The 22,690-nt window shown below is 44.0% G+C and overlaps 1 protein-coding gene across 1 annotated transcript in view; it reads right to left on the bottom strand.

Annotated features, from left to right (window-relative positions):
* Positions 1-22,690, bottom strand: part of ST18 (ST18 C2H2C-type zinc finger transcription factor) — a 155,884-nt gene that overhangs the window by 5,470 nt on the left and 127,724 nt on the right. The window contains exons 12-19 of the mRNA XM_066625063.1: positions 17,960-18,075; positions 13,895-13,957; positions 12,306-12,374; positions 4,893-4,955; positions 4,717-4,797; positions 3,989-4,210; positions 2,579-2,667; positions 1,414-1,517 (exon numbers count right to left, since the gene is read on the bottom strand). Of these exons, the coding sequence (XP_066481160.1) occupies positions 1,414-1,517; positions 2,579-2,667; positions 3,989-4,210; positions 4,717-4,797; positions 4,893-4,955; positions 12,306-12,374; positions 13,895-13,957; positions 17,960-18,075 (807 nt within the window). The remainder of the gene's footprint in view (positions 1-1,413; positions 1,518-2,578; positions 2,668-3,988; positions 4,211-4,716; positions 4,798-4,892; positions 4,956-12,305; positions 12,375-13,894; positions 13,958-17,959; positions 18,076-22,690) is intronic.

The following is a 22,690-nucleotide window of genomic DNA, read 5'->3' as shown; positions in this document are numbered from 1 at the left end:
AGTTCTGGTCGCCGCATCTCAAAAAAGACATAGTGGAAATGGAAAAGGTGCAAAAGAGAGCGACTAAGATGATTACGGGGCTGGGGCACCTTCCTTATGAGGAAAGGCTACGGCGTTTGGGCCTCTTCAGCCTAGAAAAGAGACGCTTGAGGGGGGACATAATTGAGACATACAAAATTATGCAGGGGATGGACAGAGTGGATAGGGAGATGCTCTTTACACTCTCACATAATACCAGAACCAGGGGACATCCACTAAAATTGAGTGTTGGGCGGGTTAGGACAGACAAAAGAAAATATTTCTTTACTCAGCGCGTGGTCGGTCTGTGGAACTCCTTGCCACAGGATGTGGTGCTGGCGTCTAGCCTAGACGCCTTTAAAAGGGGATTGGACGAGTTTCTGGAGGAAAAATCCATTATGGGGTACAAGCCATGATGTGTATGCGCAACCTCCTGATTTTAGGAATGGGTTAAGTCAGAATGCCAGATGTAGGGGAGAGCACCAGGATGAGGTCTCTTGTTATCTGGTGTGCTCCCTGGGGCATTTGGTGGGCCGCTGTGAGATACAGGAAGCTGGACTAGATGGGCCTATGGCCTGATCCAGTGGGGCTGTTCTTATGTTCTTATGTTCTTATGTTCTAACGCACTCCGGATGGGGCTGGCCCCATCTCCAACCTCTCTGAAACTATGCAGAGGAGCCTACACATGCACATCCCAATGTATATCACTGCACATCATAACCTGCAAAAATGCAAGGTTGCAGACCATGTCTTCAAAGCCTATGCATGTTGGAGTGCACAGGTCAGTTCTCTTTATCTGTGAATTTGGAACTAGTAAATTTGACTAACCACAGGTTCCAAACCCATGGTGTAGGACCATACTGACCTCCTGGATGCAACAGGAAGCACATTCTAGAAGGCTTTGTGAGATGTGGAGAGGCAGCGTGCGGTCTCCCTGCATCTCAGAAGGACTATCTGAGGCCTCTGAGATGTGCTTCCATTTTTTTTGAAAACTGCACAGTCGTATATGGCCTCCCCGCATCTCAGAACACCTCTGAACATGACCAGAGGGCACCTTCGGTCACATCCGGAAGTCCTCTAAGAGTCCCACCATGGATCCTGTTATCTGCAGTCACATTCTCACTCCACGGGAAACAGAATGTCTCGAGAGGGCTAAACCCTTTGAGAGAACTGTCCATTCTGACTTAGGCCTCACCACCATAATAAGCTATAAGTCCACCTTGACTGTCAAGTAAGTCTGTTCACTATGCATGCTACCACAATGTCATAGTGTGGGTGTAATTATCGTGAATATACCATATAAGTTATAAGCAAATATCTCTGTGGGCAACATGCAGTAGAATTCACCATTCTTGGAACTACAAAGAGCATCAGAAGAGCAGGCTCAGTCCTCACCTGGGTCTGAAGTTTCATCATGTCAGCTTCAATCTTAAGGTTGGATTCGTTCAGTTCTTTTATTTCTTCATCTAAATGTCTGATTTCTTCCTCATTCTCTAAACCTGCATAAGATTTAATGAACTCAGCCACATATAAAGGAACCTTTATATGAAGAAATGAGCAAATACTAACTTCTGGCTAATGGTAAATTACAAAACAAGTCTGTCAGGATAAATGGGTTTCAGCAGCCACCCATTCCTCTGGTATCAAAATTGGGCATTTGATATGTAATTCTATACTTAACGGAGCTAGTCTCAAACTTCTCATTACATCTTGTCAAGGGCAGAGAAATGGCTATGATGTTTGTCCTTGTTCTGATGGAGATCAGTAGGCATTTAAGTGACTCAGAGTGGCTTACTTGTGGCATTACTGAATTCTTCTATGGTTTGCAAATCCATATACATCAAAGCCAGAGTACCTTTCCTCTCTGGAACCAATCCTGAAACACTTCCTATGCCCAATTAGGTTATACATTGATTTCTGCTGTTCAGAATAGATGTCTGAAATGTAGTTATCTTTGGTAACAAGCAGACAAGGTTAAAGGTTTAAACAAGAGCTGAAGAACACAGGTAGCTAGTGAAGCTGTTTGTTAGAAGAAGGGCACAATCCTATCCAATTTTCCAATGCCAGTGTCCTGGGGTGTGTGCTGCATTCTGCGGTGGGGAGGCAGTCACAGAGGCCTCCTCAAGGTATGGGAACATTTGTTCCTTTACCTAAGGGCTGCACTGAAGCTGCATCGGTGCTGGAAAGTTGGATGCGATTGGGCCCGAAATCATCAGTCACTGCTCTAGGGAAAGTGAGAGGAAGGAGAGAAGTTCTCACCCTCATGTGTAATTATTGAATGTGGTAGTGGAAGAAGAGGTTAAGTTTTGTGCAAGCGCATGACACTCCGGGGAACGAGGCAGTAGCTCAACGGAAGCACACCTGCTTTATATGCAGAAGGTTCCATGTTCAACCTCTGACATTTCCAGGTAGGACTGGGAGAAATGCACCACTGAAGCCATGGGATTGCTGCTACCAGCCAGCGCTGATAATACTGAGCAGGATGGATTAGTCAGCTCAGTATAAAGAAGCTTCCTCTGTTCCTAACCACATCAGTTAACCCAAGTTTATGTTTTCTTACCTCCACTTGCTTTCAACTTGATGGTCATCAATTCTTCAGATATTTTGCTCTTCTTTAAGGCTTGTGCATTCAGAGGACATCCAGACAAGCTGAAATGAGTTCAAAAGAAGGCCTATTTTAAAGGTGAGACTAATTTTTTTATTAGGACATCTCTTCTTCTAGGGTCTTTATGCTGTCCATTTTGTCCAAAAGTCCATTTTGCTGTGCTATCTATAAGTTGCAGTAACATTATGTTGCTACAGAACAACAGGTGCATAAGATTGCTAATATATAAGTGGGTGTGCAAGGACTACAACTGTGCTGCTCTTTTTAACTTCCGACTTTATATTGTTATGATGATTGCATGCTTGTACTTGTAAACCACCTTAAGAAACTTGTTGAACGGTTTATGAATATCTTCAAACCAATCAATCAATAAGATCAATTGAACTCCAGGATGATAATTTGCAACCCTGTTCACCAGGGCCACAGCACTGGTCTACCATGCACTGCCCTGGCAAGAGCCATCACACAAGTTGTGGAAAGTGCTTCATTACAGACAAGCAGGCACTAGTGCGAAGGCCCGTGCAGGCGGGTGCTAGCCTCTTGTGCCAGCGCAGAAGTACCGGGCACTGAGGCAGGTAAGTGCACTGCTGGGCGGCATGATTTTGCTGATGCAGGACCAAGTAGCCCCATCGTGGCGCTGGGGTTTTCACTGGGGCAAGGAGACAAATGTCCCCTTACTTTGGGGAAACCTCCATCAGCCTCATTGCCTGTCCTGGAAACAGTGGTGACCATTTAGGCACCACTGCATCACAGCACAGTCAGTTTGGTTAGGAATGGGCTGTTAGTAAGATACCTTCAGTCTAGGTCCTGCCATTGCCCCCTCTCCACTCCCTTATTGAGCTGTGTACTTGGTCTACTAGGGCAGAAGGTTTTTACACACCTTACACTTTGTTCTAGCAGTGCAAAGTCCTGCAGCCCACTACTGTGCAAGGAACAACACCACAAATTGTGATGTTGTTCAGGTATGGTATTAGAATCTGAACCTACACATTCAGTTATCAACACAACAGCTAATACGGTCAACTTGCAATGGTCCATCCAAATCAACTTTGCATTCCTTTCATATGAAAACCACTTTGAAAATGTTTTGTTTAAAAGCACTATGTAAATATTCTCAGTAAAGAAAATAAGAGGTTGGTAATAAGTTGGTAAGGATATTTGGTCTTTTAATTTTTTTTCATTTCCCATTTACCCAGAGAGGATCTCAATAGCTTCCATCCATGAAAGATGATTGTGCAAATGGAGGACTCACATACAATTCCAACTTTTTTTGGTCTATCAGTTAATAGCTTCATTTGTTAAATCAACACAGCTGAAGATATTGGTTAAGATTAAAAAAAAATGATTAAAGACACAAAGTGATACCTTCTGTGAGTGACAAAAACGTTATTAACATGACCCAGCCCGTTGCAGCCTGGTAATGGACAGTGTGGCAGCTCTTGCTTGTTCAGTTTCCAGGGCAGTGAAGACCCATTGAGAGGACTCTCCTTCTGTCTCTTGGCAGCCATAGGACAACCCGAAGCAGTGCGATGTGAAGTGTATTTACCTGATATGTGGCCTTGGCCATCACAGCCTAGCACCGGACATCTAGGAAAGCACAGCAAAACCAACGGGACGTTTGACAAAAGTAAAAAAACAATGCTAATGGCAGCAGATCATATTCAAACGCATCAGAAGGAAGGTCCATAGCCAGGGAGACAGACCAGGGACAGACTGCACTTGCTCCCAGTGTGGAAGGGATTGTCACTCCTGAATTGGCCTTTTCAGCCACACTAGACGCTGTTCCAGAACCACCTTTCAGAGCACGATACCATAGTCTTTCGAGATTGAAGGTTGCCAACAACAGATCTTATTTATAATAAGGGCCTAGGAGGAGTGTGGGATCGGCATGCACCATATCCAAACCCCCTTCCCAATCCTGATCTGCCTGCCTGGTTCAATGATCTCACTGGTGCAGGTCTTAGTTGACCTGTTGCGGCTGCTGGGCCTTACCCTGGGGCAAGGGGACAAATGTCCCCTTTCTCCGAGGGGAACTCCAGCAACAAAAATCCTCCACAGAGTGCAGTAGGACAAATACTGGCCATCCCACTTACTTAAGTTCAGGGTCTTCTTTTTCTTCCTTTGTAGGAGTCACTTTGAGACCCCCTTTTCTTGCCCGAGGACAACCAGACAAGCTGTAAGAATTACAGAAAAGAAGAGCAATGTATTTCCAGTGGCTTTTAATATGATTTCCCAAGCTTTTACTTGCAGACTGGTGAAAGATCCTTACCTTCTGTGGGAGGCATAGTTTCCAGTCACATGACCAGAGCCATCACATCCAGGTGTAGGACATCTATAAGACAATGCACAAGGGGGGGGGAATCCTTTAAAACAAAGTATAGCACATGACTGTTTTGGCTTTGGCATTTGGCACTTCTAGAATGTTCTCCCCAAGGAGGCCTGCCTGGTACCTACTCTTATGCATCTTTATCACTAAAGATTTTTTCTTTTTCTCCAGATCTTTTTATATATCAGTTCATCTATTTTGAACTGGATTCATTCATACAAGGTTGTGGTGTTTTACTCTGCTGCTGTTAGAATTGTTAGGTGATGAGATTTTAGTCATGTTTAATTACATGTCTCTGTAATGCTGCCGTGAAATCATTTATTACTGAAGGTGCAGGTACAGGCCTGAGGGTGAAAGGGAGGCACCTTTAGGTGCCACCACCACCTCCCAGCCACCACCTCCCACCCCCATCCTCAATTGCCGTTTGAACCATTCTGCAGAATAACTTACCATTAGTACTAGATCAGTACCTCTAGATGACAGATGTCTTCCCTTCCCCCAGCATTCATTCCACACAGGCCCCTCACACATCCCTCTCCAAATCCATCAAAAATCTGAGCCTGAGTTGAGACACTCCAAGATCAGTATGGACTGGTACTATCATACAATTTTTACCCACCATGTCTAACGCAGCAGGGTTACAGCATGTATTTCAAGCAGTAACATGAAACACCTATAATCCCTCAAAGAATAGCCTTGCAAGCCAAAGTGCACTTTCTCCTTCATTATGACACTTTGGGAGGATGTGTTGCACACTGAGTTTATTTACAGAAGTGTTATTGCACTTCCATGTTACTGTTTTGAAGTAGTCAGTTGGGTGGATTTGAAATAGCCAAGCTATCTGTGGCTTGATATGTAACAAAGTGGCACTCATCACATGTCAGACATACGGATCAAATAGGGAAAGAGGCCAGTGGTTTTCAAACTTCCTGCCAGCAGAGAACCCTTTCCATGTTAACCTGCCTGCTGAAGAATACCCATGCATCTGCTGCAGGACACCTATACATTTCAGAACATAAGAACATAAGAACATAAGAACAGCCCCACTGGATCAGGCCATAGGCCCATCTAGTCCAGCTTCCTGTATCTCACAGCGGCCCACCAAATGCCCCAGGGAGCACACCAGATAACAAGAGACCTCATCCTGGTGCTCTCCCCTACATCTGGCATTCTGAATTAACCCATTCCTAAAATCAGGAGGTTGCGCATACACATCATGGCTTGTACCCCATAATGGATTTTTCCTCCAGAAACTCGTCCAATCCCCTTTTAAAGGCGTCTAGGCTAGACGCCAGCACCACATCCTGTGGCAAGGAGTTCCACAGACTGACCACACGCTGAGTAAAGAAATATTTTCTTTTGTCTGTCCTAACCCGCCCAACACTCAATTTTAGTGGATGTCCCCTGGTTCTGGTATTATGTGAGAGTGTAAAGAGCATCTCCCTATCCACTCTGTCCATCCCCTGCATAATTTTGTATGTCTCAATCATGTCCCCCCTCAAGCGTCTCTTTTCTAGGCTGAAGAGGCCCAAACGCCGTAGCCTTTCCTCATAAGGAAGGTGCCCCAGCCCCGTAATCAACCTTAGTTGCAGAAGGTTCTGGGGCATGTTTTGAGAGGTATCCTAAGGTTATATGGGTGCCAGAAGGTGCCTCACTGTCACCTAGAACTCAACAAGCATGGATACAACCAGCAAGAAATGAGGAAAGATGTATTTGCTTAATTGATGCATGCCACAATGTTGTTAAATTAGCCTTAGACACAGGACCGGTAAAAGAGGCAACCATCTTACATCTTGTGCATTGCAGGGGGAGACTGGTATTAGTAGTCAAGCTACCTTTCAGCAAAATTTGTTCACCATCAACTGATGCTTGCACTGAGGACCTCCTAATAAGCTTTTAATCAGTCCCAGAGTTCTTATGCTGCAGAGGGATACAAAACGTTCCTCGCTCAAGATTGTATTCAGAAATGCTAGATCTGTGATGCGCTGCTAATAGCTGAAAAAAGATCTACAGCTGAAACATATTCTGCACCATATATGGAACTTCTTAAATGCCTGTATAATTTGCATCCAACATATTTATGCTGAGTGACTAATAAGCAGAAAATCAGTATACAGTTTCATAGAACTTAAATAGAAAAAAAGTGTTTTCATGATCATTAAGGGATGACATCAACTGATATTTTAAAAACTACAGTAAGATTTTGTCTTAATCCTGGTTAGTGCTTGGAAAGTTTTTCAGAGTGAAATACTAGGATCCTGTTGTTGTGGACATTGTATCTGCTACTTTTAAAGAAAAGAAGTGGAAGAATTCAGCATTTCAGCGCTGAAGAGAGGGAACATGCACCTCCCCTGCATGCCACAAAATGGTTGCCAACTCTAAGATGAAGCTGTTCATAGAGATTTTTTTCCTTAACTGTTGACAATTATTTATAGCCCAATCCTACCTAACTCCCTGCATGCTGCACCCTGCAGAGTAATTTCATGCTGCAAAGGCCTCCTTGGGGTAAGAGAACATTTGGTTTCCCTGCTCTGATGGGTTGTACTTGAACTTGTCCCAGCTATATAGCTGGATCAAGTATGAGTGGACCCCCGGAAGGTGGATCGAGGCCAAGAAAGGGGATAGGATATCAACAGTGGTACCACTGCTGCTGTTACTTCCCCTTTCCCATCCTCAGTTTGCCCCACCTCCTCATCCCAGGATCCTCTTCATACCTCCTTCTGCTCACTCCCACCTCTTGCCTGCCCCCTGCACCAAGTAAGCTGAACTGCAGCTTGTTGGGAGGCCACTGGCAGATAGATCCAGCTGCTTGCAGTGGTGGCCAGGCTGCGCTGTATGTCTTCTTTTGTGATAGCCATAAAGCATTCTGTGCCGTCAGAAGGCAAGTTCCAGCAGCACAGCAGCCCATGAGGATTGGGACAATGTTGTAAATTTCTGGTGGTCCTTTTAAAATCTTCAGGACTGCTTTCAGTAGTCACGTGTAGATTGATTCTGGTTTCTGAAGATTGAATACTCATGATGAAGCTGCATATTACTATGGGAGAAGAGGGAGCCTTATTTGTGTTTCCAGATCTCAAGCATTTTTGTATGTCAGTGGTTCCCAAAATTTTTCAACTGGTGGCTCCCTTGACCTACTGGGCCACTGGCTGTGGTTCCCCATTAAGGCTACAATCCTATAAATTGTACAGGGTGGCGGGTTTTTTGCAAGGATTCCATAGCTCCCTTGTCTGGTTTTCGCAGCTCCCTGGGGAGCCATGGCTAACAGTTTGGGAACCACTGTTGTATGTCATTGGTACAGCTTATAAATATCTTATACAGATTCATCAAACTATAATCTTAAAAGAAAATCAAGGAAGTACAGACTGGGTTGAACAAGCGAAAGGTGTCTGTTGCTTCTCAGTTTCACAAATGCTACCCAATAAGTTCCGGAAACACTTGTCCAGCCACATTGCTCCCAGTGCCAGTGTTGCAACCAATGCACTATCTGAAAACAGAACAACACAAATCACATTTTCCCAGTGGCAACATGTTGCAGTTTGAATGCTGGGAAAATATGATTAGCTAGCAAAGTGCTGCCCTTAGGAAAGATGTCTGTATTCCTCACAACAAATTAGTAACAACTCCTCATTTGTTGGGCTTTCTAAAGCGAAACTGCAGGAACCCAGAATGCTGTCATGCATATTTGGAAGCCTTGACCATCCTTTCTCCAAGCATCTTCATCAGCCAAAATGCTCCCAATGACAACTGGGTGACTGCCTGCCAACCCTTCCTCTTGAATAACACTGCCAGATGCACAGATTACTCAGGCCTCCTTAAGACCCTGCACATTCGCCCTTTTGTTTGTGACTTTTCTCTGCAATAGATGGACTCATCTGATTTAATGCTTGCCTCAATCACATTCAGAAGGGTATATCTCATGGTGAAGGATAAAAAAAGAAAGATTTGCAGGCTCGGTTTGGATAAACACGTTGAAAAGCTTAGTCCAAAGCGCTTTGATCTCGAAATCAGGCTGGGTATTTTGCGAGATCCAGCTTTCTTGCAAGACTTGTGTTGTCCAGCTGGCTTAAATATATACACAGATATCTCAAAACATTTTCTTCTTCACTACTGAGATGCGTCTGCTTCAGAACCTGGCTAACAATATGATCTTTTCCCTGCCATACACTTGCTGTGCAGGATAGGACTTGTCCCAAATCCCCTTTTGTTGGTGGGATACGACATTCCACCAGCACAAAAAAGTTATAGGGAATGTAGTGATGCCCTTGCAATGGAGAGGAGCTACTGTTATTATAATTCTTACACTTACTGGTGCAAGGGGGAAAACTAAGTGGAGCTGGGACATACGGAGTGGAAGGTAGTCAGAATCTTATGCTCAGGGTTCAAGTTCACCCCCTTTGTCACTGTAATGCAGTGGTTCCCAAAACTTTTAGAAGCCCTAGAGGCTGCTGCTTGATTTATAAATGCCAAGAGGTGTGGTTATAATGGTGATTGGGCAGCAGTGCCCCCCCCCCAAGTAGCAGCTTGTTTAACTCTTGATGCACAGAGCCTAATCTGCCCTGTCAGTTTTACAACTGACCAAAAATTAGGTCATGACAAGGGTGACCAGATACAATTGAGGACAGAGTGCCTATACCTTTAACCATTGTGTAGAAGAGGGAATTTTGGCCGGTGCAGTTCCACATGAAAGGGTTTTAAAAACTGCATCTAGTCACCCTGGTCACAATGCACTGGTGGATCCTGGACCCACAGTGTGGGAACCACTGGTGTAACAAGTATGGAAAAGGTGGTGTAAGTTAAAACACTCCCATAAGAGTTGGTGAAGAGGCTCTTGCTGAACAAGTATTGTTATTTCTTTGTTATTTAAAGTGTGCAACATTACACACAGGAATACACACATACACAGTGGATGCTTGCTAAAAGAGTGTGACCCAGGACAGTAACCTCATCCAGAAACAAGAGGGCAGCCCCCCTCCCATTGTATCAGACTGGCTCGGATGGAGCCGTGTCCTTGGAAAATTCCATGGCTGACAGCAACTTGTTTGCCCAGCACACTTGACTCTGTGAACCTCCCAGGAGCTTCCTGACTTACAGCGAAGAAATTGTTAAGAACACGCAGAGAGTGTCCCCAACCCCAGCTGTTCTCCTCAACTCCACGGCCAAATCCAATCAAAGAGCCGGGCTAATGAAGGCACTGGCCTCCTGACCAAGCTGCAGCATCTTCAGCAAGTTGCAAGAACAACAGAAAGATCCGTTTAGGACCAGGAATAAGCCGTCAAAGGCCATCAAGCCAAAAAGAAGATTCCTCAGTGAGCTTACCCAGGAAAAGATGCCACAGCACCCTGTGGGAGAAAAAACTACAAATAGCTGGTTGTGTTTTCCCTTCTCTGCTCATCTGTCAGCCGTGCTGCCACAGCATTTGTTTCACCTGCTGGCGCTGCATTAAGCCACCTCCATTCCAGCTGCAAACCAAAGACCACCAGGCCAAGCCAGCACCAGGATCAGGAACCCCCTTTTCATTTTCAACCTTCCTCTCTGCTTCTCTCCCTGAATGGGGCCAATGCCACCATGCCAGAGCAACTGCCATTCTTGAGGGCCACCTTGCAGAGCATCCCCTCTCTTAGGAAAGCTGTTCTGGCTTGGTCTTGGCATTCTAAGCCTGCAGCTCACACAGTGCAGTGCCCTCCTCAGAGCCAAAATGGACTGGCATTCTTGGTCCTTGGTGCAATCTTGCCAAGTCCCCTCTATTCCTGTTTGGCTCTTGTGTTGTCAAATTGCTGACACGCATAGGGTATCTATTAGTTTTCACTTTTATGTGAGTGTGTGTGTGTATGAGGCATTCCCCCAATTTCCACTATGTCAAACCCCCAGTTTTACAGCTCCTCTTTCCCCTGGGTAACTACCTAATTTCCCTACATCCCCTTCTCCCCCCCTCCCATTTAAAGATTTCTGCTTCCTTCTCTTTACAGTGCACACAGGTTTAGGATCAAGCTGTAGGTTTAGGACCAAGCTATACGAATGGCTAAAATAATTGAAATCCTTAATTTTGATTCCCCTTTCCTATCATTGCTAAATTATCCCCACAATAAATGTTTGTGGTTACACCTTTGACGCATGCCTCCATTTGCATTCCCTACCCCCCACTAAACCATTGAGTTGTGCTACTGCACAGGATCCCAGCACATGAAATAATTTTCCCTCATGTGTGCACATTAACATGTGTTCAAAAGCACAAGGCCAAGATGACTGCTTTCACCCCCTTCATTTTCCACACCCTATCAGAAGACAAGATTCTGATCATGCCACAGCATCTGGAGTATATAAGCTCCAGCAAGGAAATTCGGAAACATTATATGACAAAAAGTACTGTACTATGGTTGCAACCCTATAGTACTTTCCTGGGAGTAAGCCTCATTGGACACAGTGAGACCTACTTCTAAGTAGACATGCAAAGGATTGCACTCTATGTCAGGCTTTTCCCTTGTCTATGTAATTACAGTCACCAGTGACCACCAGTAAGGTGGAGCAGAAAGCAGTATACGGCCGCTACCACTGAGTGTCATCTGAGATGTCCCATATGTGGCACTACTGGCCATTCTGCATGGGCCAATGTCTGCACAGAACTACATGAGCCAGGCCCAGGTTTGGCTGGTAAGGGATGGGGCTGTCCTTCTTGTACGTAAGTTAAAGCTCAGAGGCAGCAGTCATTTCTTGCTTTTCACCTTACCCCATCACTTGCCACTGATAAGAACATACATGTTGGAACTTTTGTGATGGGTTGGTTGCTGAAAGGGCACTTTGCATAGGCAACTAGCTGCCAAGGAGAACAAAGGCAACTGATAAACACTCCTTAGAATCTGTACAGGTATCCCCCTGCTAGGACTCTTGAGACACAACACACACTGAATGCCTCAGCTCCACTGCTGCAACTGGAACTGAAAGGAGAAGGCAATGCACAACTAAACAAGGGAGAGAGACTCACTAGAGAGAGCAAACCATATCCCAAAACAGGACCCTGAAACATCCCCCATTCCATCTCACAAGTTATGCTGAGCACTGACAACTACAGGGTATCTCCTCTCTCGCCTCCAGTATGGGGCGGGGAACGATGTCTTATGCAGCAGCAGTGTCACCCTCAAAAAGAGACACATGAAATGTGCACTTGGCAGAAATATGGATTCTGATGGTCTCCCATCTCCAAACCCACATGAGCCCTACTTCAAGAATTCTACTCAAGTGTATATTTGAGCTAAATACAGATCACCTTACTGGTTCTTGTTGCTAAACAATCAAGTTTGGAAGCAAGCAACATAAAAAGAACAGTGATCAATTCTCCCCTCCTTTGGTACTAATACTCACTTAAGCTCTTGAGAGTTGGCAGCCATCAATGATTTTAACGTCTTGTCAGCTAACGGACAACCAGAAACACTAAAAAAAAAAGAACAGAGAAACAGGGTTCATTGAATATGCGAGAACAACAACAAAACTGCATTCCAGAAACACAATTAAATAATTAAATAAAAAGCAGATCAAAAGATAATTGCTTATAATAAATCAGAACTAGCAGATCTAAGCAACAAACTCATTGCTGCCCTCTTGAGGAAAGAGACAGAGGCATTCTCAAATGCCACTTTTTTATTGCTACCCATTATGTCTGAAAGTGCCTCCCAGAAGCTCTCCATGATGCTCCATGAGCCCTCCTCACTTGTTTATATTTCTCCTCAAACCCTACTTTTCCATGCCAACTTTGGCCCATCTTTCTAGTGCCCATCCCTGTTCCAGCAATTTTCAACCTGTGTGTGTAATGGAAATGTGCAAGATCCCTTGAGAATAGAGGCCCTTTGCTCTGGCAAAGAGGCCCTTTGCTCTGGCAGACAAGCATGGGGTTAAAAGCTAGGTGTTGAGCACTGAATGTGCTGCACAGCTGTAGCCACTAGAGGCGGCCAGGTCATTACAAGGATAAAAGCAGCTCCTGGAGCAGTGAGATTGGGTGGATGTAGAAGGAAGGAGCTTGGAAGACTGAGGGAGTAAAAAGAAGGAGTGAGGACTGATTGATGGACCTGCTAACTGATTGGTTGACTGATAGACAGATGGGTGAATGGACTTTTGAGGATTTCTGGAACAGGGACTGCTGGAGACTGGTGTGTGGCTGCCATGCCCAAGACCTGCTGAGGACCAAGGTGTTGCTGTGGTAGCTGGAGAAGCTGATGGCAGGAGAAGGGAGGAAAGAGGGGCCTCTGCAGGTTGAACAGGTAAGCTACCCTGGTGGTAGGGTGCATTGCTGCAGTGCAGAACTAGTGCCACTGTTGGGGAACAAAGGGTAGGTAATTAGTTTAAATTGGGCACAGCTTCTTCACGTGAAGATTAGACTGGGAATTTGGCAAAACAGTGTGCCACTGTACAATGATGTACCATGAAAGGTTTGCAGTTGTGCTGGGAGAGTTTGGAGCACAGTGGTTGAAAATTGCTGAAAATTCTTCCAGGTTCCTTGGCTCTGTTTTTGGGGCAATTGTCTGTACTTGGGGCAGAGTCGGCAGAGGAAGAGAGAAAAACAATTTGATACTACAGACAGTTGCCCAAGAAACAGAACCGCAGAACTTGGAGGAATCTTCTGGAAGCCGGAAGTGTCATCTCAAGAGTGAAGACCATAGGGGTCAGTGCATCATGAGAAGAAAAACATTGAAAGTTGCTGCCTTGTTCTAACTAAGTATGTGACAATAAAATTCTCCTACATTGTGTCCCACTTTATTCTTGCCTCTCCTGTATTCCCTTGTGTCAGTTTCAGTCTGTAAGCCACTTGGGCCTAGGACCTGGTTCCTCATAAAGCACCATGCTGTGCAAATAAAACAAGCACATGAACGAACAAGATATTTCATATCCTAGCCATGAAGCTCAAGCATCAAAGTGTGTCTTGCACTTTATTAGTTGTTCTCACATTTTCTTTTTACCTGCGGTGTGATGCATAGTTTCCTGTCACATGGCCGCTGCCATCACATCCTGGTGTTGGACACCTAGGAAAATATGATGAAGGAAATGCTGTGAAAGAAAATTTCAGCCTTCACACATATAGCTGTAATGCATCTCTCTTTTTCAACTGTGTAATAAACAGATGAATGTCATAGGTAAGTAGTCGCCCCCACCTCCATCACAGTGTATTCATGGAAACGGCTGCAAAAAGAGATGCTGCTTTTTAACACAGGGACAGGATCAGGCCCAGAAGGGGGGTGGGATTGACGGAGATGGCACACGCTGTATTCCAGCCCCCTTTCCAGATCTGATCCGCCACAATATTGATGGCACAGGCCCAAGTTAATCAATAGTGGCAGCTGGGGCTTTCCCTGGGACAGCTGGGGTTTTCTCTAGGACATGGGGACAAATGTCCCTTTACCTTGAGGAGACTTTACATTTGCTAAACATCCCTGCAGTCTGCAGTGTAACTGTTGGACTATTCCAGTTTTCTACATGCTTTCCACTAATGAGCTTAGTTTCCCTTTCATGTCCTGAAAAATTCCAAGGAGTGTGAGATTGCTCTCTGCATTTAAAGCCATATATCTTGGTCTCAAGTTGCCAGACCCCTCTTTGTGTAATCTATTAGTGGAAGTAGGAGAAAGTGGTTTTATTTTCCACAGATTTTGGTGTCCTCCCAAAGTTAGAAGTGCAGAAAACAATGTTAGGGGTTTTGATTCAAAATTTATAGTACAATTAGGCATTAGAATCTCTTTAAAAGTGGACTAGGCAGGTGATATAGGTGGCACTGTGTCAGCAGATGCAGCCACAGTCATTACCCATGCACCCCCCCCCCACTTAAATACCAAATAAAATAAATACCAAATCATTAAAAACAAAACAGTTTTATTTTTTCACAGATTTCAGGTATTTTTTTTTTCTTTTCAAAAATGAGAAGTGCAGAAAGCAACATGTTTTGGGGCACAAGCCTAAGCAGGTCTACTCAGAAGTAAGTCCAATTGTGTTCAATGGGTCTTACTTCCAGGAAAGTGAGGTAAGAATTGCAGCCTTTATTTCCTTATCACTCTTTTCTCCCACCTCAAGGGATTTGAACCCCAAGCAACTCTTTCACGTTTCTTCTTCTGAAGCAGGATCCTTCTTGCAGTTACCACCCCCACCTTCTCTTCTTGCATGCAACTGAAAACAATATTTTAAAAATAGGTCCAGAACATGCAATATTCTTTTTAAAGTAGCGGCATATCATTTAGACAACTTCTTTAATTCCGGCTCCCACAGCTGCTTCAGTATAATATAATCATTGGTGAGACTATTAATATTTCAAAATATGCAATCTATATTTATAATGAAGAAAGTTCATTGTAATTGAGCTTCAGAGGTAGAATTTTTCTTGACAATTGCGATGTCATTGTCAGTACTTCCTCAGGATGGAGCCATTTGTATTGCTCACTAACGACCCATTCTGCCAGCGAATAATTAGTAAATGTTCCTTGCCCTCAGTTTTACCTTTTGACTCCCCAGAAAGCAATTCTTAAGTGTTTTCTGCATTAAAATGTGTGGCCAAGCACATTTGAGGAGTCACATCAGCATGCAGTGTGCCAAGCAAGGATTACGGATGCTTGAGAATGCCATACAAGAAGGCAAGTAGCTATTGTAAATATAGGCAGAAGAAATTATGCTCGGTTATTAAGTTGGTAAATGGTTGTGTAAATTCTGGGAGTTAGGATCATGTAGCTATAGATCTTTAAAAAGTCATTTGCAGAAAATATTATTGCTTTTTTCTCTCCAATTAACTTTATCAACCATTTTGTTCTTAAAAGGGGAAAAAGCAAACCCCAAATTGATGAAGCTCATGATGTAGGTCAGGGGTGCCCAAACCCCGGCCCGGGGGCCACTTGCGGCCCTCGGGGCCTTTCAATCAGGCCCTCGGGGAGCCCCCTGTCTTCAATGAACCTCTGGCCCTCCAAAGACTTGCTGGAGCCCGTGCTGGCATCTCAGTAAAAGAGAGACTGTTCAATCTCTCACTTGAGCTGTGGGACGAGGGCTCCCTCCACTACTTGCTGTTTTATGTCTGTGATGCAGCAGTGGCAGTGAAGGAAAGGCTGGCCTAGCTTTGTGCAAAGCCTTTTATAGGCCTTGAGCTACTGTAAGACCTTCATTCATTCACACAAGTTCCATCTCTAATATATTCGTTTACGTAAATTTATTCAAATTGTAAATTAATTCTTTTTTTCCTGGCCCCGACACAGTGTCAGAGAGATGATGTGGCCCTCCTGCCAAAATGTTTGGACACCCCTGATGTAGGTTATGGCAAGTGGCTTTGACACCTGAATTGAAGCATGCGCGACAAAGCAAATTTGGCCCATGGGGATGGTATTATCTGGATGCAATTTAACTTGGTTCAGATGGCAAAATATCAGACTTCATTAGAGAGTTTAGCTGTGAATATTATTGTTAGCGTACAGGGAACCATCAATGTTCAGGCCACTTGACAAGGAAAGAGAAGTTCTACCCTAACTCACAATCTAAAAATGAGCAAAATGAGAGAGATAATAAGAACAAAACTTAAGATTTATATAGTGATTTCTGAGTGTACAAGGTGTGTCATTTGTTTAAACTTGAGGCTGACCTTATTAACAACGCGGGCAGCGCAATCCTAACTTGCACTGGAACAGGCAGGCCGGTGGATACAAACTTGTATCCAGCACAAGTTTGGAGCTGACTGTAGGCCAGACCGGAGCAAGGGGAAATACTTCCCCTTACCTTGGGTAACACCGCAGTAGCCCCAATGGGGCTACTTGGATCCACACCACCTAAATGGATGGCGCAAATCTGAGCAGCCTGGGGCTGGCCCAGTCTGCCCGGGAACAGGGTAGGATCTGGCATAAGACCCCAAAATGCCTCCTCCCTGCCCTCCCCAGACCCCCAAGGCCGGCACATACTTACCTATCCACCAGTATAACAGGGCCTGATTCGGCCTCCGGAGGCGGGCGCATGCCTGTGCGCTGGCCTCCCTCTCATACGTCAGCACGAAAGTGCTTTACAGCACTGTCACAACGGTGAGCTGGCACAAGGGATTTGTGTTGGCTCAGGGCACCCTCTGGATTGCACCATAAGGGATGCAAGTATTATTATGGCCATACAGCAAACAGATTACAAAATTACCATACTAAAAAAATTAAAATTCTGCACCTAGCCTGTCCTGATTCATAAAAAGTTGCACACTATGCCTTGTTTACAGTTGAAAATGGAGGAAATCTGTATCATTTACTCTGCTTGTCTCCCATTTTGCATTTGGTTTTATCGTTTTGCAGAATTTATTCTTAAGTTGCTAACCATCAAGTGGGGAAATCTCAAGGCTGAAGCCAAGTCCCCAATCATGAGAAATATTATTCAATAGCTTCTAAGCCTTGAAATTTTTCAGCAAGAAGTTCTGCAACATTTCCAGCATACCTCAGCAGCCATAAGGTCTAGAAATATGGTTTTTGCTGAAAAACAAAAGCCAAGTTACTCAGGAAACCTAAATCTGCAGCCAGCAAAACTCTCTAACAGCCCAATCCAAACTAACAGTTGAGCCCCAAGGTGACTTCCAGCAGCCTCCTAACCTGGGCTGGATACAGCACAGGCCACTGGTTGTACTGGCATAGGTTAGGATTCCGCCCTAAGCCTTTTCTGTGGTCTTGTGGAATTTTGCAGTACATACAGTACTGTCTGTAGATTGATTTCAGGTACAGCTACTTGCCCAACCTACCTGAAGCATAACCCAACCCTTAGCAAGCTGCCATTGTGCCTTGCTTATCAGGTGATCATATCATATGCATCTTAGCACATGCAATGGGACAAAAAGCAAAGAAATGTATTTGTGCAGATAGACCCTGAGATTTTAACATAAGCACCAAATAGGAAGACACCATAAGTATTGTTCTGCTGTAAAAAAAGAAAAAAAAAATCTATGAGGTCCACTTATTCTGCAGTCTGAAAAACGAACAGTACATAGCTTTGAGAAGTCTATAGAAAAGGAGGGAAAAAAACATTGTTTTGTGACTCACGTGATCAATTCCTTTTTGAGATCTCTTGAATGGAGTTTGTGTTTTGGACTAGGGGCAGAGACATCTCCCGATAATTTTTTCTCCTCCAGATTTTCTGGGCAGTTCACAGGATCTTTCTGAAATATCAGATGAAAATGTTATTCCCAGATGTTGCTATCTTTGATTCTGTGCTGACTACAAAAAAAAAAAAATAATTCAGGTGATTCAGAGAAGAAACGGGCACTGCTGAAACCAAGGAGATCTAGGCTGTAATCTTAGACACACTCACTTGGGCTTATACAAGTATATAGTACGTTATTATTATTAACAGCCCAATCCTAACCCACTCTGGAGCAGTCAGGTCAGCTGGCCTGCCCCATATCCAGTGCAGGGTTGGGGCTGCCTGTCGCTCAGCCTGGGGCAAGGAGAATCACTTCCCCTTACCTTAGGTAAAGTGGCAGCAGCCCAATTGGGCTACTTGGATCTTGGTGGCACAAATCCAAGCAGCCTGGCACTGTGCTGAGTCACCCAGGAGTGGAATTAGGATCTGGCTTAAGTGCTGGACCCTGGCTCCACTCCTGCCCAGTTCCGGCCTGCTCACAGGCCCGCCTGCCGACCACACTCCCCCTGCTCTCCCCAAACCCCAACACCAGCCTGATTCAGCTGGTGTGAACTCACCATTCCACCATTTCACCATTGACATGAGTCAGCCAGACGCTGACACAAGTCTGTGTGTTGGCCTCCCGACTCCTGAGTGTTGGGAGTGCCTCACAGCACTTTTGTGACACTTCCGGGCTGGCGGAAGGGACTTGTGCCAACCCAAGCCATTAGGATTGCGCCCTAAGAATATTTATATACTGCTTTTCAACAGGAGTAGTTTACAAAGTGGTTTACATAGTAAAATAAATCAATAAATGGTTCCCTTTCCCCAAAGGGCTCACAGTCTAAAAGAAAGAAAGAGTTGTATTGCATATGATTGATTCATACAAGATCTTTTTTAAGGATAAGAAAAAATAAAGACAGAAATGGTAGATCCTGTTACATCAGAACAATATTTCTCCAATTTTTCCATGTGCATGTGCTCCAATTGCCTCTTTGCATGAATTGTTCAACAGTAAAAATCAAAACAAAACAATTTGCATTTGTAACCAATCACACTTTCTGTATCCAGCCAAAATCTATAAACCTTTCCATCCTACCTAAGGAAGAGTTCTGTGTAATTCAGCTTAAATATCACAGTGCCAACAGAGCTTGGTCAAATAAATCTCCTTGCCTGATTTGATATTTTTACTCCCTGGAGGGGGGTGGGGAACAGCAAACTGCATATTCCACACTCAATGACTGTAAGATCAAATAACTTCCATGTGGAAACCAGTCATTACTGACCAATCCCGTAGCCAGAGCTTTTGTCATACCTCTTTAACACAAGAGGAATGAGTTCACAATTCAGTATCGCATGATGTTGATGGTGAACATGTATGTATGAATCAGTCCTCAGCCTAACACTGTAATTCTATCCATGACTACCACAGAAGTAAGTAATCAGGTATAATGGGACTTGCTCAGGATGCGTGTAAAGGATTGCCACTTGCCACTGCCTGATCCACTGTGCTAAAATAGGTTGAGCCAAAGGGCTTGCATAGTCTAGTGGGATTTTTTTACTTGTTTTCTTTAACCATCAAGTCCACATGCTGATTCCATTTCATTAGGTATTTTGGACTATCCCTTAGTTTCCAATGTGCATAGGAAGGTAGGAGATGACTGTATGGGAAACTCAACCATTTGCATAGTTCTTTGGACTCTGGCCAGCATGTCTATTTCTATGTGCACACAGGGAAAAAATTAAAGGAATTAAATTCCATTAATGTACAGATGGAAGTTTATATTGATTCCTGCAAAGACCAGAACATAATGACAACACAAATAACAGATAATAGCATCTGGCACTTTAAATGTTTTAAGCCCTGAAATCTTTGGAGAACTGACAATTGAACTGAACTGACAGGTCTGGTTATATCTCGGTACTTTCCTCTTGGAGGGAGTATGAGCCTTTCCAAATTTAGGATTTTTTAAAGGACATCTGGACAGCCCATTCCACAGCATGTGAGGGACACAATATTTTCAACAAATAGCCAACAAATCGGAGCAACCGTCGTGAATACGAAGCAGATAACGGCAGAGAAACAGCTCAGTTGCGGAGGGACAACCAACAATTTGCAGCCTGTGCTACAGATGCATCTCCATAGCTAGTATTTTTTGGAATATGTCTCAGACATGGCCCAAGGACAACATTATGCAAGGGTCACAGGGTTCCCTGATTATGCCAAAGACAGTTGGTTTTCCTCTCCTATAGTGTACCCAAGTCCCACAAAGGCAAACATTCTGGCACAGGAAGGTTCAAACAATGCCTTCATTCTTTCCACTTCCTGGTGTCTTTGCCTATTATGCCAACATAATAAACTCTGTGCTATGATTGGTCATGCTCCCTATGTCCACCTAAGAGCATGCTGGACAAGGCCTCCTTCCACCAGATCCTACCCTCCATGTCAGGCTGAAATGGCCAACACGGAGGTTCTCAAGTCTGCGCTGGCAAAAAGCCCTATTGCAGGGCCTGGGGCTTTCCCTGAGGGAAAGGGATGAAAATTTCCTTCCTCCAAGGAGACATCCAGCGGGTTCCCCATGCCCACAGGATACAGTAGTAGCTGTTTTGGTGCCTCCAGGAGCTGGGAACCATGGGATTGGGCTGTGAGTACCCAATGAGATCAACATTGGGTGTTGCTTCTGCTAATCCACTACCTGGCTTGTTGAGCATATTATTATTAAGAATATGTATATACTTTACTGCTTTTCAGCAAACAAAAAGAGTTCACAAAGTAGGTTATAGAGAAAATAAAACAACTAAATTGCTCCCTATCCCAAAAGGGCTCACAAGAGACACCAGCAAACAGCCACTGTGAAGGACAGTTACAAACACTGGTCACAAACAACTTGCTGTAACATCCCAGGGAACAATCTAACATGGCAGCATCACCAAGGCAGCCATTTTGTGTGCACTATTCCAAAGATAGAGGGGAAGACGAATCCATACAAACTCTGCTGATTCCTGCTAATTTATCGAAGTTCACTCAGTTGGCATTATAAAAGTCCAATGCAGGTTTTTCATCATAATAGCAAGTCCAAATAAGCCTCCTCTTTGCTTAGTTCTGGCAACAATATTCATATGGAAAACATGGCCAAAAAGGGGGGGAGGAATGAAAAAACAAACAAACAAACCCCCTACTGCCAACAGTCAATAATAAACACATAAATGAAAAGGGCATAACAAAAATCAAGGAAATCACCATGTTTTAAATTATAATTTAGTACAGTATCTCTTACACATGATGAATTACTTTATGTAAATATTTGTCCTATTTATGAAGGGGTGGGTATGGGCCCACAGCTGCATTTTTGTTTTCTATTCAATCTCTATTGTAGGCCAAATTGACGTGCTCTGTTGACATGCATATTGATGTTCTTTCCAAGTGCCTTTGTGATGAACACAGAGGAGTGATGTGGCTTCTGTTTTTAATATTAGCTTCATTTCTTTGCGCATGGAACTGGAGAACCGCTTTTGGATCACACTTCATGCAATGGCAGAAGACCCATGTCTTCAAGTACAGGCCTGCCCCAGCCATGCATCAGGCAGGTAGGAAGGTTGCACTGCAAATGGAAAGTGTGTGAGGGGGCAGGGGGTGCCCATCCCTCCTACCACCAACTACATCCTTCCCAGCCTCCTCCTCAGCTACACTTTCAGTGTCAGAAAGGAGGAGGGAAAAATGTCCAGTGGAATGTATTGCGTGGAGGTTTCACCATGTCCTGCCTGTATTCATCTTCCTGTACTTTCATTTGCACCAACCGCTCACATTGTGTGTGATTGGGGCACACTTGGATCAAAGGAAAAGGTCCTATGTAGCTATCCCATGCAGCTTAGTCTGAAGTCTATTAATAATTCAGAAGTCTCACAAATCTCAGCACTAGACAGGGTGTTGTCCACCATCGTATCATTGTGACTGATATTTGGAAACAAAAGTCATCATAAGATAATGGGAAATTAGATATGTTTTATCAAGGACAGCAGGATCACATATTCTCTGTGGCTCAGACACAGAAAAGAACCAGCAACACATATTGTTCAGATGGTTAAGAATGAATCCCAGGGTTTTAAGTTTTCATCTGCTTCTGCAAAGCAAAAGAAGTAATCGTAAAGAGCGACACTGCTCAATACAATTTCAAAGTGAGCTGAAAACTGTAAGTCAAGAATAAGTTAGAATAGAGAATACTGTATGATTTGCCTTCCATTCATGGAACAAGCATTTAGAATTCAACCCAAGGTACTTAGTGACCAAACATAAAAAGACCTCTAATGCTGACTTTTCCAGTTTTTATAGTAAGGTACCAAGACTATATCTTAGCCATTCTGAACTTTTTTTTTTTTTTTTGCTATGGCTTCTTAGGAGCTCTTCTCAGGTTCCAGGCCTCCACCCCATCAAACAAGGATACAACCAGACAAACATAAAATCCCTTTCTCACAATTCTAAATCTGTCATTGCCTTCAAACATACCAGGGCTCCCCATGGGGTCATGTGGCTCCCATTGAGAATGGCTGTATTAGGGTATAATATATTTACAGGAAATGTCCCAAATAATCTTCTGAAAACTGCATGCTGACACCTGAGATCGAAAACGTTTTCTCAGTCTCAGCATCCGATG

This window comes from Tiliqua scincoides, chromosome 4 (genome assembly GCF_035046505.1).
Source record: "Tiliqua scincoides isolate rTilSci1 chromosome 4, rTilSci1.hap2, whole genome shotgun sequence".
In the NCBI taxonomy this organism is placed as follows: Eukaryota; Metazoa; Chordata; class Lepidosauria; order Squamata; family Scincidae; genus Tiliqua; species Tiliqua scincoides.
Note: the sequence above shows the minus strand (reverse complement) of the source record. Positions and strands in the feature narration are given on the sequence as shown.